General features: G+C 37.6%; 2 protein-coding genes and 1 long non-coding RNA gene across 6 annotated transcripts; 2 read left to right on the top strand and 1 right to left on the bottom strand.

Moving 5' to 3' along the window:
- Nucleotides 1-1,824: 1,824 nt before the first annotated feature.
- On the bottom strand, nucleotides 1,825-3,241 carry LOC138857159 (uncharacterized). Its single transcript, XR_011396175.1, has 2 exons — nucleotides 2,759-3,241; nucleotides 1,825-2,260 (listed from the first exon to the last, which is right to left on the bottom strand). It is a non-coding gene; the product is annotated as an uncharacterized lncRNA (long non-coding RNA).
- A 1,343-nt stretch (nucleotides 3,242-4,584) lies between these two features.
- On the top strand, nucleotides 4,585-9,433 carry Opa1 (Opa1 mitochondrial dynamin like GTPase). Of its 4 annotated transcripts, none has more exons than XM_014235283.3 (16): nucleotides 4,585-4,842; nucleotides 4,937-5,225; nucleotides 5,301-5,436; nucleotides 5,601-5,723; nucleotides 5,870-5,944; nucleotides 6,011-6,600; nucleotides 6,666-6,893; nucleotides 6,954-7,099; nucleotides 7,149-7,313; nucleotides 7,371-7,558; nucleotides 7,945-8,022; nucleotides 8,075-8,469; nucleotides 8,535-8,653; nucleotides 8,743-8,827; nucleotides 8,891-9,095; nucleotides 9,152-9,433. In XM_014235283.3, the coding sequence occupies exons 1-16, from the start codon at nucleotides 4,811-4,813 to the stop codon at nucleotides 9,214-9,216; spliced, it is 2,919 nt and encodes a 972-aa protein (XP_014090758.2). In that variant the 5' UTR covers nucleotides 4,585-4,810; the 3' UTR covers nucleotides 9,217-9,433. The 4 variants fall into 4 exon arrangements, with proteins under 4 accessions (XP_014090758.2, XP_014090760.2, XP_014090762.2 ...); XM_014235285.3 differs by having other exon boundaries at nucleotides 7,371-7,549; XM_014235287.3 differs by lacking the exon at nucleotides 5,601-5,723 and having other exon boundaries at nucleotides 4,587-4,842; nucleotides 7,371-7,549.
- Nucleotides 9,434-12,027: 2,594 nt separating this feature from the next.
- Nucleotides 12,028-13,880, top strand: LOC138857053 (uncharacterized). The gene is made up of 2 exons (XM_070108467.1): nucleotides 12,028-13,574; nucleotides 13,639-13,880. The coding sequence occupies exon 1, from the start codon at nucleotides 12,028-12,030 to the stop codon at nucleotides 13,417-13,419; it is 1,392 nt and encodes a 463-aa protein (XP_069964568.1). The 3' UTR covers nucleotides 13,420-13,574; nucleotides 13,639-13,880.
- The last annotated feature ends 1,299 nt before the right edge of the window (nucleotides 13,881-15,179 follow it).

A 15,179-nucleotide genomic window follows, 5' to 3' on the forward strand; every position in this document is an offset into this window, starting at 1 on the left:
ACAATGTTATCCATTCAGTTAATTTTGTTACGATATTTTACTTATTGACCGATGTATGGTATACGATATAAAGTCAATCACAGGTATGAAAATCTTATACTTGGTATATGAGAGATAGGGATAGTATTAAACCGCTTTTATCAATTTTTACCATTTGAGTTTCCTTAAGGTCAACCCGATGTTTTTACATCCTGATATTAGTTATATGAAGGCTTGGGCAAGTTTTTCCCACGATTTTATACATTTTATCCACAAAAATCGGTATAAAATCTGTTAGAAGTTCGAAAATTTGTCTATAAGGTATATGAGGACTAACTGAATTATTGATCCCATTCAACCCATTTTTGGGACACGGGCATATTAAATCAAATGAAGATTGGCTCTGTGTTTCTATAATATATCTCACAGATTGACCGATATTTTCAATAAAAATTATCGCAATAGAAACTGGGGTCCATATATTCGGTACCTGGGGGCTTAAACAGTTTTAGTTTGATTTGGACAGTCTTATCCCGATCTATTGATTGGTGCTTTATTTGTATACTGAAAAAGGTGTCACTCCCATCTTTTAATTTCGACCTCGGCTCATATTAATCCCACTTGTACCATCTCGTATATTTATTTATTCGTTTATCGCGCTTTTAGCAGTAATGTTATATGAGTAGTGGTCGGGGTTACCATCTATTTCATCCATTTTTACAGTGTTGGTAGTGGTGCTAAATTGATTTATTCTAAGGGAATTTTAAAAAATTTTGAACCCACATTTCGCTACTGCGATCACCTGTGCGAAATAAACTTCTATATCTTACAGCTTACACGGACAGACAGACACCCGGGTTTCAACTCGTCTCGTCATCCTGATCATTTATTTATACATAAATCTATATCTATCTCGATATTCTTAACCAAAAAATCGGAATTGAGTATATTGAAAAAACGTTACTAATACCCTTCAAAAACACAAAGGCTCTTTACAAGAACTTGATTCCGATCGCTCCATTAGTATGGCAGCTATAAGCTATAGTGATCTGATCTGAGCAATTTTTGCGGAGCCTTGAACAATAACTCGTGCCTAACTTCGGGAAGATATCTCGTCAAATGAAAAGGTTTTAAATCTAAACACTTTATTACGATCGTTCAGTTAATATGGCAGCTATATGCTATAGTCATCCGATATATACAGTTTCTTCGGAGATTAGATTATTGCCTTAAAGAGTTTTCCATACAAGCACTTGATTTCGATCGTTCAGTTTGTATGACAGCTATATGCTATAGTGATGTGATCTGAACAATTTCTTCAGAGATTACATTGTTACTTTAGAAAATAACTCATGCCAAATTTCGTGAAGATATTACGTCAAATAAAAAAGTTTCCCATATAAGTACTTGATTCCGATTGTTCAGTTTGTAAGGCAGCTATTATGTATGCTATAGTGGTCCGATATCGGCCGTTCCGACAAATGAGCAGCTTCTTAGAGAGAAAAGGACAGGTGCAAAATTTCAGATAGCTTAAAACTGAGGGACTAGTTTGTGTATATACAGACGTGCATGCCTGAATCAACTCAGCTCATCATGCTGATCATTTATGTATATATTTTATAGGGTCTCAGACGTTTCCTTCTGGGTGTTACAAACTTCGTGGCAAACTTAATATACCCTGTTCAGGGTATAAATATTTGCATTCTACCACAATTTTACATTTGCCTATGCAATGTGTTAAAAATACGCACTTACCGCTTTACAATTTGTCTACTAATTTTTTTTTCTTTTCATGAAGTTACCTTCATTAAAAATTAAAAATTGTGTATGTACTGTCATACTGTATAGTTTTTAAAATATCGTTTTATTTAAGTCGCAAATAAAATTTTTACTACGAATAGATTTTAGATATATGTACATACATATGTATTGTACATATCTTTCGTCAAATAGTGCCAAAAAGTAGGCGATTGTGCATAAAGTGCCGACACTGATTCACATACAACTTTGGGCTTTTTCGGCAAAGCAAACTGCACAGTATGCATAATGAAACTAGATCAAAAAATCAAATCTGACATATATATCAATATACAAGGTGCGTTCCAAATTAAACAGGACTTTTAAAAAAAGAAAGAACAAATGGTTTTATCGGCAAAATCAATTAATTTTATTCAAAATAGTCTCGTTCTGCTTTAATACAGCTTTTTGCACGGTCCAAAAGCATGTCGAGCGAGTGTTTTAGCTCGTTGCCCGGTATGGCCGCCAGTATGCCGGTGCAAGCCTTTTGAATGGCCTCCACATCTGCATAACGCTTTCAAATGCAAATGCATATTCCCGAAAAGGTAGAAGTAGCACGGTGCCATATCAGGTGAATACGGGGAGTGGTTGATTGTTAAAATGTGATTTTTGGTCAAATAATAGGCCACCAGCGTCGATCGATGAGACGGCGCATTATCGCGCAACAAACGCCAACTTCCATCTTCGCGATATTCGGGCCGAATGCGACGAATACGTGCTACCAAACGCTTCAAAACTCCAAGGTAGAATACCGCATTAACGTTTTGCCCGGGTGGAACAAATTCTTTGTGGACAATACCCTTGGAATCATAAAAACAAATCAGCATTGTCTTCACTTTTGACTTCTCCAGGCGCGATTTTTTGGGTTTCGGCTCATTTCTCATCTATGTCCTCACGACCACTTTGAAAACATCGAAACCACTCGTGCGCTCTGCTACGGGATAGGCAATCATCGCCATAAACTTGTTTCATCAATTTAAACGTTTCGGTAAAAGTTTTACTAATTTTAAAACAAAATTTAATATTGGCTCTTTGTTCGAAGCTCATTTTCGCACCGAAGAAAAATATACTGATACTTAAAAAGCAATAACTTCACTTCCAATAGATGAAATGTCATGAAATTCTGGAAGTCAATAAAGGATAGCAGATTCTAATGCAATAGTCGACATATAGGTGGCGCCACTAGAGCAGAGAACGTAAAATACAGAGAAGGTCCAGAGAACGTATATCATAGAGAAGGTTCACAGTGGGGCCTTTAGCAAAATATTTCATGCTTCGCAGGGGAACTGAAAAAGATGAGCGTGTTTCACCAGAGAACTTAAAACAACGAGAAGGTGCAGGTTCGACAGCGAACAATTTGTAGGATTTTATCAAGGAGTTCACCTCACATGCACGAGAAACAAATAACATTTCTCGCTTTTATAACAGCGGTGAATCTGTCAACATACGCTCTCTTAACATAACCAAACGGCGAATATTGAAGAGAATATATAATATGTGTATGCCAAACTGGGAATATTGATATGCTATTTAAAACATATTCCCTTTTATTGAACTATTATTTATTATTATTTTTAAATTATTTAATGTTAATTCATTTTTACTTTCTTGTGAGTTATTAATAATAATTTAAACATATTTTGATATATTTCTTAAAATAATTCAAGTGCTTGACACCATTATGGAGTCATAAAAGTACAGAATTGTGTTTTGCCGTCGGCATTTTCATATCATGTGTAAAAATATTTGTAAATTTGTCTACAAACAACATATGTACATATGTAGATATCAGGGATAATGGGATGCCCAACTCGTCTCTCACTGGAAATGAGAGCGCAATTGATAAACGTCAAAACCTACTGAACTCAAGCAACTGTCAAAGTTCAGTAGGTCTGAGGTTTAGCAATTGGAAAAAGAGGGACGGCCAGATTAAAATCCTACAGAAAAATATGTAAACAGAGAGATTTGTCCTGCTGTTGAAGATCACTAACAAAAATTGGAAAACAATGAAAATGAAAGAAAACGCGAAATTGAAATGTATGTGATGATATTTTGTGATCTCATGCTAAGTGGTATTGATTTTCAATTGAAAATTTTTAAAAACATTTATTAATTGAGAGCTAATACATTTATTCTTTTGATTACGTATTGAAAGTTCAAAAATCAATTGTTTAATAAATCACAAAAAAAAAGAGTATAAAAAGTTTCTGCATATGTTTAACGGATACATGTATAATAATATTTAATCTTAATAAATGATGGGTATTTTAATTTAAATTCCCAAAAATTATTATTTTGTACCATCTGGCTACAATGGAAAATGTTATAAAAAACGCTAATTTTGAGGCGCTCTCACACTGGAAAGAGTTGGGCATCCCATTATCCCTGGTGACGAACCTAGATGATAGAACAAAATCGAATGAACGATAAACTGCCAGAAGCAACTAGTTAGCGAATTCGTAGTTGCCAGAATGTTCTAGAAGCAATGTTTTGTTACAGATTTACTATATAAGGGCTGCCGGATTGTGCAGCAAACACAGTTCTAGTTAAAGTGTTGTCGTGATAAGAGCAATTAAGCTATAAGTAAGAAGTTGTAAGCTCCAATAACGAGCAATAAGTGTTAAGTTGTTGGAATTAGAAATAAAGATAAGTGTGTAGCCATTAAATTGGGACTTTTATTTAACAATCCAGTGATCGAACTCAAGAGTGAGTTACAGGTAGACGATTTATCGAGAAATCCGTTACATTATTAATGTCTTTTAAAAGTCTATAATTCATAGTCTACACGTGGTATTATATCAACGCTAATGGCTCGCATGAACACCTTGTTTGTAGAAAAACCTTTCATAGAAAAGTTATTTTTGAATAATCTGGTAGTTACCTTAAATGTCAGTGGGTGAGCAACACAATCAGGTGAAAAAGAAAATCACTATTTTCACTGTTTGTGAAAATATATTAAATTTTCAACGATACTTTCGTCTGCACTGCGTATTTAATCTGTAGGCTGAAGAGTTCCAAGGTACTTCTTCAAACCATGTTACGAGTAGCTTTTAACAAATCACATCTGTAAGTAAAAATATGAGATAGATTATGAAACAGTTATCTGATGTTATAGATGTAATGTCACCATCGTTTAACAAATTTCTACCACATCCTTCAGGGGTACAACCCAAAGAACCACGTATTTATGTACTAAAGTCATTTGCTCCAATCATTCCACCCTATGCAACAAGTCTGTACGCCGGCAAACTTATGATGAATATGGCAGACCCCAAAGTCAACGTGCTCCAAGTGATTTTCTATGCCCTCAACCGTACGGCAGATATGGCTGGTATGTACCACCAACTCGTAAATACGGAATGCTTGTGGTTCGAATACTACGTGGTGCTTTAAAACTACGATACATAGTTCTTGGTGGAGCTATTGGTGGTGGCGTATCACTAAGTAAAGTAAGCATAAAATATTGGAAAATATTTTCTTAACAGATTACTTAAATTAAATATTTGCGTTATTAATCGGTTTAGAAATATGAAGAATGGAAAGATGGTCTGCCCGACATGAAATGGTTGGAGGATGTTTTGCCACAAGGCGAAAGATGGAATAACTTTTCGAGAAAATTGTTAGAAGTTGGCAGTGTTATGAAGGAAGTTGTGCAAATAGGTAAGAAATGTAAATAATGAGTGTTTTTGGTATTCTCTCACATCTCGAGTAGGAATGTTTATTAATATAAATAAGTAATTGGGTATTCATTATATTGAACAAAAAGTGCAGATAAATAACTAGTAATTTTAATGTTATTTAAATGTAATTGTTTTCATATTTAGATCCTAAGCTAAAGGAGCTCGGGGAAGAGAAGATAGCGGAATGGAAAATATGGTTCGATAATCGTCTGGATGATGCCATTGAGGCCGCAGATTATCAAGGCAACAATGCCAGTGTAATTGAAAGTACGTTAATTTTGTTATATCAATAACCATTTTAGAGTGAGAGAATTTCAAAAGCATTTGACGAATTTACATTCTAATATATACCTTATATATAAATGAATGATATAGTAATGATATATTTTTTCAAATAACTTTTTATTAATTAGCGAAAGATGATATTAAATCCAAAGCTTCTGTGTCGGCATTAGGTTTGTCTAATGATGACAGTCGTAAAAAATATGGTAATTATCAAATTGCAATGAAATTAATTCATCAAAAGATTAATTAAATATTATTTTTAATTTTAGAAAATTTGCAAACTCAAGTTGAAACCCTACAAACGGAAATTATGAATGTACAAATTAAATACCAAAAGGAATTAGAAAAAATGGAGCGGGAAAATAGAGAATTGAGGCAGCAGTATTTAATATTAAAAGCGAATAAAAAAACAACTGCTAAGAAAATCAAAAAATCCCTTATTGATATGTATTCAGAGGTTCTTGATGAGCTGTCAGGCTATGACACAAGCTATTCCATGGCCGACCATTTACCTCGCGTTGTAGTTGTTGGCGATCAAAGTAGTGGAAAAACGTCAGTTTTAGAGTCTATTGCAAAGGCACGCATTTTTCCTCGTGGCAGTGGAGAAATGATGACACGTGCACCAGTTAAAGTGACTCTCGCAGAAGGGCCCTATCATGTTGCTCAATTTCGAGACTCTGATCGTGAATATGACTTAAATAAAGAATCTGACTTGGCAGAACTACGTCGTGAAGTTGAGTTAAGAATGAGAGCTTCTGTTCGCGGTGGTAAAACCGTAAGCAATGAGGTCATTTCAATGACAGTAAAAGGACCAGGTTTACAAAGAATGGTTTTAGTCGATTTACCAGGAATAATATCTGTAAGCTAATGTTAAAAAATTTTTATTTACAATAACCAACAGTTTGCTTACACAAATTTTCTAAGACGATGACTGTTGATATGGCGGCTGACACGAAAGACTCAATTCATCAAATGACTAAGCACTATATGAGCAATCCGAATGCAATAATTTTATGTATTCAAGATGGTTCAGTTGATGCTGAACGGAGTAACGTGACTGATCTGGTAATGCAGTGTGACCCACTCGGACGACGCACCATATTTGTTTTAACCAAAGTGGATTTGGCAGAAGAACTTGCAGATCCTGATAGAGTAAGATAGTAATGTCTACATTTCATTATTATAACTGAGTTATGTGAAACTATTTAACAGATACGCAAAATTCTTTCTGGTAAGTTATTCCCTATGAAAGCGTTGGGATATTATGCCGTAGTAACTGGTCGGGGGCGAAAAGACGATAGCATTGAGGCCATTAGGCAATATGAAGAAGATTTTTTCAAAAATTCGAAACTTTTCCAGTAAGTAATCAGATTTACCAATAGCAGATTGAAACTGATATCTATTTAGTCGGCGAGGTGTAATAATGCCACACCAAGTAACTAGCCGAAATCTTAGCTTGGCAGTCTCAGATCGATTTTGGAAAATGGTGCGCGAAACAATAGAGCAACAGGCTGACGCCTTTAAAGCTACCAGGTTTAATTTGGAGACCGAATGGAAAAACAATTTCCCACGGTAATTTCCTTGTTTATCAATAAATACCAATGTATTAATACAGTGTGCATTACACAGGCTTCGTGAGTCAGGGCGAGACGAATTGTTTGATAAAGCTAAAGGTGAAATCTTGGATGAAGTTATCACGCTCTCACAAATATCGGCAAAGAAATGGGAAGAAGCGTTGACTGAAAAACTTTGGGACAAGCTATCAAATTATGTGTTTGAGAATATTTACCTCCCGGCCGCACAGTCAGGTTCTCAAAGTAATATTATGTAAATATAAATTAGAAACTATTGTAGATCGCGTACTGGCATTCATTCTGTTATGATGTGTTTCTAATGAATTCATTAATTCCTAAAACATTTTTTAATAATTGTTATTATTCAGGCGTTCAAACGGAGCACTATGTGTTTGGATTGTTCTGCTATAATAACATATATATGTAAACGCACAAACCCTTCTTCATATGTATTTATGTATGAATTTCACTTAAACCTTATGTACTCAAGTGTACTCAAAGTAATGTACACACGGGCTTCATTTGATGCATATACTCGTAATTATGCATTTCTACTGCTCATTTATGATTAATTGGAAAAAGTCGTACCAAACACAAATAGCTTCATACTGATGTTATTATTCTTCCAGATTCCTTCAATACAATGGTGGATATAAAGCTGCGGCAGTGGGCAGAACAGGCTCTGCCTGCTAAATCTGTGGAGGCAGGTATGTTCCGTCATGATATTAAATGATTTTTAGTTATAATGACTCTACAAAGGTTGGGAAGCTCTGCAAAATGAATTTATATATTTAATGGAGAAGGCGAAAAAGTCACCCGACCATGATGACATTTTTGATAACCTCAAAGGCGCTGTGGTGGACGAAGCGATTCGTAGGCATTCTTGGGAAGATAAAGCTATCGATATGTTGCGAGTCATACAACTGAACACATTAGAAGATAGGTTCGTTCATGATAAAACTGAGTGGGATCAGGCTGTTAAATTCCTGGAAACCTCTGTTAAAGCTAAACTAACACACACTGAAGAAACTTTGAATGAGATGTTGGGTCCGGGGCAATTCACTCGTATAACTCATTGGAAATCACTAACAGAAGATCAATCGAAACGACGTTGTGTTAAAACGGAACTGGATAAAGTACTGAAAAACGACGATGTGAGTGTTCCAAAATATGTTATTACAATAAAATATCCATTTAATTTAATTGTAATACAATTTAGAAACACTTACCCACATTATCATACGACGAGCTAACGACGGTTCGAAAGAACCTACAACGTGATGGCATTGAGGTCGACACAGACTACATCCGGCAAACGTGGTTCCCTATTTACCGAAGGTATTTTAAATTGTTTAAACGCATCCCATTTAAGCTTGTTCGACAATTTTTTTTTTTTTAACACAGTTTTGCTGTTCTTTCGATTTCAGACACTTCTTGAAGCAGGCACTAAATCGTGCGAATGACTGCCGAAAAGCATATTACTTATACAGCCAACAAGGTGCAGAATGTGAGGTAGTTGTTATGAATGTACAAAACTTTGTCAGAAACTTTAATAAGAGGTTAAATATGTTTCAGATAAGTTGTAGCGATATAGTCCTCTTCTGGCGCATTCAACAAGTGATTAAGGTTACTTCGAATGCACTGCGGCAGCAAGTAATTAATCGTGAAGCACGTCGATTAGACAAAGAGATTAAAGAAGTTCTGGATGAATTTAGTGATGACGAAGAGAAAAAGGCACAATTGCTAACCGGGAAGCGCGTAACACTTGCGGAAGAATTAAGTATGTTATTTTAATTGAGTTAATGGAAAATATATATTATATGGTTTCTTATACAGTTAAAGTGCGACACATTCAAGAAAAATTGGAAGAATTTATTAATTCGCTTAATCAAGAAAAGTAACTGTTCACCGCGTGGACGCATGCCTAGTCCTTATTTAAAATTCATCGAAATAACTCCATGATTCTGACAGGAAAATATCAGTTGATATTGATTTGTTCACCAGTGTGATTTATTTATTTAAAATGCTGTTTTTATTGTTAGAGCGTGACAATTTAAAAAATGAGTACGTGCGTATTATTAAATCTTTGCAAAAATAAAAATGTATGCTAAATATGAATCAGTTCAATATTAATTATTTTAAAATTTCTAAATGATTCATGGATGGAATAAAACAACCTATATAATAGGTATTATATGTTTCTATTTCGGGAAAATTGCTACTAGTACTTATGCTATGAATCACTGTATTTCAAAAATAAGAGAGGAGTGCTTTGTATAAAAAGTTCATAAACATTGTTCTAGATCGCACCAATGATACTTATATCGTAGAGTTTCCGAACTTTATTTATATTTACTGAATGTTATTACAAAATTTTGTAATAACAAGTAAGGAAGGTTAAGTTCGGGTGTAATCAAATATTTGATACTCCTGCAACTTGTAAGGATCAAAGGCTGAGAAATACTGATAGCTGTTTGTTAAACTTTACAAACCAATGTTGCGAAAGAATTCAACATTCATTATTCAACGAAATCGTGAATGGATAACAATCAAATTTGGTATCTTATTAACTTATATTGAAGGTCAAGTACTCATTTGGTTTTATTAATATATTTTAATCGCGTTAACTATATTTACAAGAGTTATTAAAATCATCCTTAAATGGGAAATACATACAGTATGCGAAATCCATATTCGTACACCACTATTTTTATTAAACTAACAGAACTCACTCTTTATTTAATTGAAAGATTCTCCTTAAAAATGTATCAATTAATTAAACATTAGAAACACTTTTCTAAATGCATAAAACTTTTATAAATTTAAAACACAGCAGTTAGTTTATGGCAGCCCTAACGAAATTTAAGAGCGAAATTCGTAATCGTATAGCGTGGAATTCTCCAATAACAAAGATGGATTTGTACCGTTACTTTGAAATTCGTCAATTTTCGATGAGAAGTGTCTTGTGTTTTCTCTATTTCTTCAAATGTGCTACTTTTCGTGTGAAAGAAGTTAAAAGTTTAAAACATGGGACGCAAATCAAGTGAGTTGACAAATGAAATGAGAAATTTAGTTATAAATTTACATAAAGACGGAAAATCTCTTCGAGAAATCGGAAAAACTGTAGAACGGAGTTTCACTATTCAATCGATTATTAAAATATATAAAAATAGCGGAAGAATCAATAAAAAGATTAGAAATCAAAACAGATGTTTTTTTAAATAGACTGCCTTTCATTCTACGAGAAATCAGAAAAGATGTGACCATAAGTGCGGATAAGCTTTATACTCTTTTGTATACCAACTTCGATATAAATATTATATAACAGCACAAACTTTACGAAATTATATTAAAATAAGTAGAGAATAGCTAAGTTCGGGTGTAACCGAACATTTCATACTCTTGCAATTTGCCAGGGAAATACCCTCAGGTGCATACGGTTTACAAAGTCAGCCATTAGTTCGAAAATCATTTCATTAGGTTTATGGGGGCTAAAGGGATTATTGAACCGATACAATCCATTTTTGACATACAGGCATATTATTATCAGAAAACGATTCTCTTCGAATTTCTATAACATATCTCACAGATTGACCGATATTTTGATCAAATGTTCGCTGTAAGAACTGGAGTCCACATATTCAATATATGAATCCCAAGACATGGGTTTTCACCTAAAAGTGGGCGGTGCCACGCCCACTGTCTAATTTTGAACGCGGGTCCTATAAAGTCATCTCATACCATCCCAGAGATAATATTTAATGTCTCTGGTGTGTTTAGTGCTTGATTTATCGCGCTTTTAGTAGTTTTTAACAGATTTCATCCATTTTCACACTGTCGATAGACAGTGCCCAGTGAATTTTGTTATTATAGCTTTAGCGACTTAGGAGATATGCACATTAAACCTATCAGGGGGCGGGACCTCGCCCAAAGGTAAACGATTTTAGACTGCAGATGCTTCTCCCTAATGTAATCCTGTATACCAAATAACAGTCTTGTATCTTATTGTGGAGCTTAGTTATGGCAATTTATTTGTTTTTGATTAATGGCGTTTTGTGGGCGTGGTAGTGGTCCGATTAAGCAATCCAACCGTCTTACGGTACCAAGAAACATGTGTACCAAGTTTTATAAAGATATCTCAATTCTTACTCAAGTTACAGCTTGCACAGACGGACGGACGGACGGAGACAGTCACCCGGATTTTAACTCGTCTCTTCATCCTGATTTTCTGTAAAGAGTCAACTATAGGCACTGGGGTCCACATATTCAGTACCTAGGGGCTTGATCAGTTTTGATTCGATTTATATAATTTTTTTTTTTTTTTTTTTTTTTTTTTTTTTTTTTTTTTTTTGGGTTGGCAAAAATCCTCCGCTGAACCCTCCACGAGGGTGCCGACTGGAAATAGATACCACAGGTTCACGTCGTTAGTAGTGAGGTGTCTAGCTAAGGTCAGGCTTCCTATCTGGGTGTTCGGTACTCTTCGATAGTGCAGCATCCCGATAGGAGGTCTTACCATGGTAGGAGGTAAGGGGCTGGATCAAGGTGTCATGCGACCCGTGCCGAAGATCAACCTGGCTGGGGGCCCTTAAATAGCCCAGTCTCGCACGGAGCTTACGGATACCTGGCGCCCTCCGTAATAAGATAGCCTTACTTGCGTAGCGGGGGCTATGCGCAAGCGGACATACTTTCCCCTACACTCGTGGGTCCAAAATATGAGCCAAAACATTAACATAATAAATAAAAACAAAAAGGAGTCCGGACCTCCTTCAAAAAGACCGGAGGGAGCGGGTTGCTCCCAGAGAAGAGCAGCGTTTGGCACGAGCTCGACAACAGCCAAAGCGAGGACAGGAGCGAAGCTTGGTCCTGGAGCAAAGGCGAATACTAAGTGGGCAGTAGCCAAGGCTGGCGCCACAAAAACAGCAACGCTGGAGGCAGCCCATACCAACCCCTGTAGCCAAAAATTGGCAGCCAAGCAGGAGAAGGTGGGAGATGCTAAAAGCGAAGCTGCCAGTAGTGGGTCAGCCAGAGAGTGGCCTTCCTTCAGGATTGATGACCCGGCAAAAGCAAAGTATGCAGAGAGGCGACGCGCTGCATACCTGTTGAAGAAGGTGGAGCTGCAACCGCCAAGCAATGAGGAGCTCACAAAGGAGCTCCAAGAATCCATTGATTGCGCGAGAGCTGTCCTACCTAACTTCAAACTAGAAGCGCCGGTAGTGGCAACAAAAAGACAAAGGTCCGCTGAAGAGGCTAAGCCGTCAGCAAAGAGACCGAAAACTAAGGGCGTGACGCCCGTAAGATCTTTTGCTGATGTGGCCCGAAACCGCATTGTCATTGGTGTGCTGGATGAGGGTGATCCCGAAGGAAAAATCCCCAGAGCCCAATGGAAATGGGTGCAAGCCGCACTGACGAATGTGGCTTTGGAAGTGCTACTTAGCAATCCAGGTCCACCCCCGTCATGTGCGGATGCCGGATGGTATCAAGGGCAAATAAAGATGATAGCGTGTGACGACGAGAGATCGGTCCAGCTATATAAAGCAGCAATATCTAAAGTGGGAGAGGTCTACCCCGGAGCCAAATTGGTGGCGGTAGACAGGAAAGATATCCCATCCCGACCGAGAGCAAGGGTATGGATCCCGGCTACACCATCGCAGCCGGACCAAATAATGCAGCTCATAAGAGCCTGCAACCCAAATCTGCCAACGGAGGGATGGAGATTCGTCAAGGCCTTTGACGACCCCGCAGCAGAATCTGGAGTGGAGACGAAGCGAGCCACAATGCAGATTCTGCTGCTTCTAACAAAAGAATCCGTAGAACCGCTAGCGAAAAGTGGCGGAGAGATCAACTACGGATTCACAAAAGTAAGGGTCATGACCTACAAATCAGACGCCGATGCAGGAGAAAACTTGGCATCGGAATCGGAGTGCGAAGTCGAGGAAGATCCAGTGGAGTCCTCGAGCGACGCAGAGATCACGGATCAAGGTGAGTGTACTTCGGGGTCTGAACTTGCGGACAGACTCTCTAAACTCTACACTGAGAGTGAGCTTTTAAGCGACTCTCATGATGATGCAGAGAAGACCATAACTAATGCGTCTTCTCCAAATTAATTTACACCACAGCAAACTAGCGTCTCTAGCCCTAGTTAACCGCATGGCAGAAGAACGGCCTGACTTTGTCCTCATTCAGGAGCCATGGGTTAACGGAGGGCGTATCTGCGGTCTGAGGACACCAGGTTACAATCTATACGCGAATGGTTGTGTAGGTAAGCCAAGGACATGTATATTGGCTAACAAAAAGCTTAATGTCTTTTTATTACACAATTACAGTAGTAACGACACTACGGTAGTAAGCTGGGAGACGAGCAAGAGGAAATACCGGCTCGCATCATGCTACATGCCGTACGACGAGGTAGCAGTACCATCGCAGCTGTTCAAGGAGCTGGTACGAGACGCCGAAGCATCCAAGTGTTCGATCATACTTGGATGCGACTCCAATGCGCACCATAATCTATGGGGAAGCACGGACATTAATGAAAGGGGTGAGTTGCTCTTTAATTATCTAATAGGAAGTAAGCTTCTGTTATGTAACAAAGGTAGTATGCCAACATTTATAACCAAAAACCGACAGGAAGTATTAGATATAACACTGGTATCGGAAGAACTGGTGGATAAAATAACACATTGGAGGGTATTGGAAGAACACTCCTTCTCAGACCACCGCTACATTGAGTGTATAATTGAAGAAAATGTAGTTAGGGAAGAGAAATTCAGGAATCATAGGAAAACGAACTGGCAGATGCACATGCAGGAGCTAAAAAAGCGTATTCCTATGATTCCACCATTCCAACCGGAAAAGAAAGAGGACCTAGACATCCTTGTTAAACGATTCACAGAGTCTTGTCGTCAAGCACTAGAGGTAGCTTGTCCATTAACACACAGTAGGGGAAGAATTAGACCTCCTTGGTGGACCCCAATACTTAAAAACATGCAGAAGAATTGCAGAAGGCAATTCAATTCTGCCAAACTATCCCAAGAAGATATAGAGTGGGATAACTATCACAACCACCTTCGGGCATACAAAAAGGAGGTAAGAAAAGCAAAAAGGAATTCGTGGAAATCCTTTTGCAACGATATCGAAGATACAGCAGAAGTGTCCCGACTGAGAAAGATAATGACACAGTCGAAACACAGCATCGGATACCTTCAGAAGCCAGATCACAGCTGGACGGAATCCAGTAAAGAGACTCTGGGCCTACTAATGGACACTCACTTCCCAGACAGTTCCGAGAACCTCACAGGGGGGCATATAATGGGGAGTGAAGTAAGCTCAGAGACCCCTCCGCTAGACATAGTGTCAGATGACAATGTTTATTGGGCAATAGGCAGCTTCAAGCCTTATAAAACGCCGGGACCAGACGGTCTATTCCCGGCCCAGTTACAGCAATCCTTGAGCTACACAATAAACTGGATAACAACCATGTTTAGAGGGGCGCTGAAATTGAGCTATATTCCCTCGACATGGAGGGAAGTTAAGGTGATATATATCCCAAAGGCGGGCAAAAGCTCACATATTAATCCAAAGGATTTTAGACCAATTAGTTTTTCATCATTTCTCTTAAAAACGCTGGAAAGACTAATAGAAATACATATAAAGGACATACTAAACCCAAGAAAAATGGCAGTTTCGCAGCATGCGTACTCGAAGGGTAGATCCACAGAAACGGCATTAAGCTCAGTGGTAGCAGAGATTGAAAAATCTCTGGAAATAAAAGAATACACCCTCGTAGCCTTCCTAGACATAGAAGGTGCCTTTAACAACATCCAGCCAAAGGCCATATTGAGCGCGCTTAAAGATCTGGGCATATCTG

This window comes from Bactrocera oleae, chromosome 4, assembly GCF_042242935.1.
Source record: "Bactrocera oleae isolate idBacOlea1 chromosome 4, idBacOlea1, whole genome shotgun sequence".
In the NCBI taxonomy this organism is placed as follows: domain Eukaryota; kingdom Metazoa; phylum Arthropoda; class Insecta; order Diptera; family Tephritidae; genus Bactrocera; species Bactrocera oleae.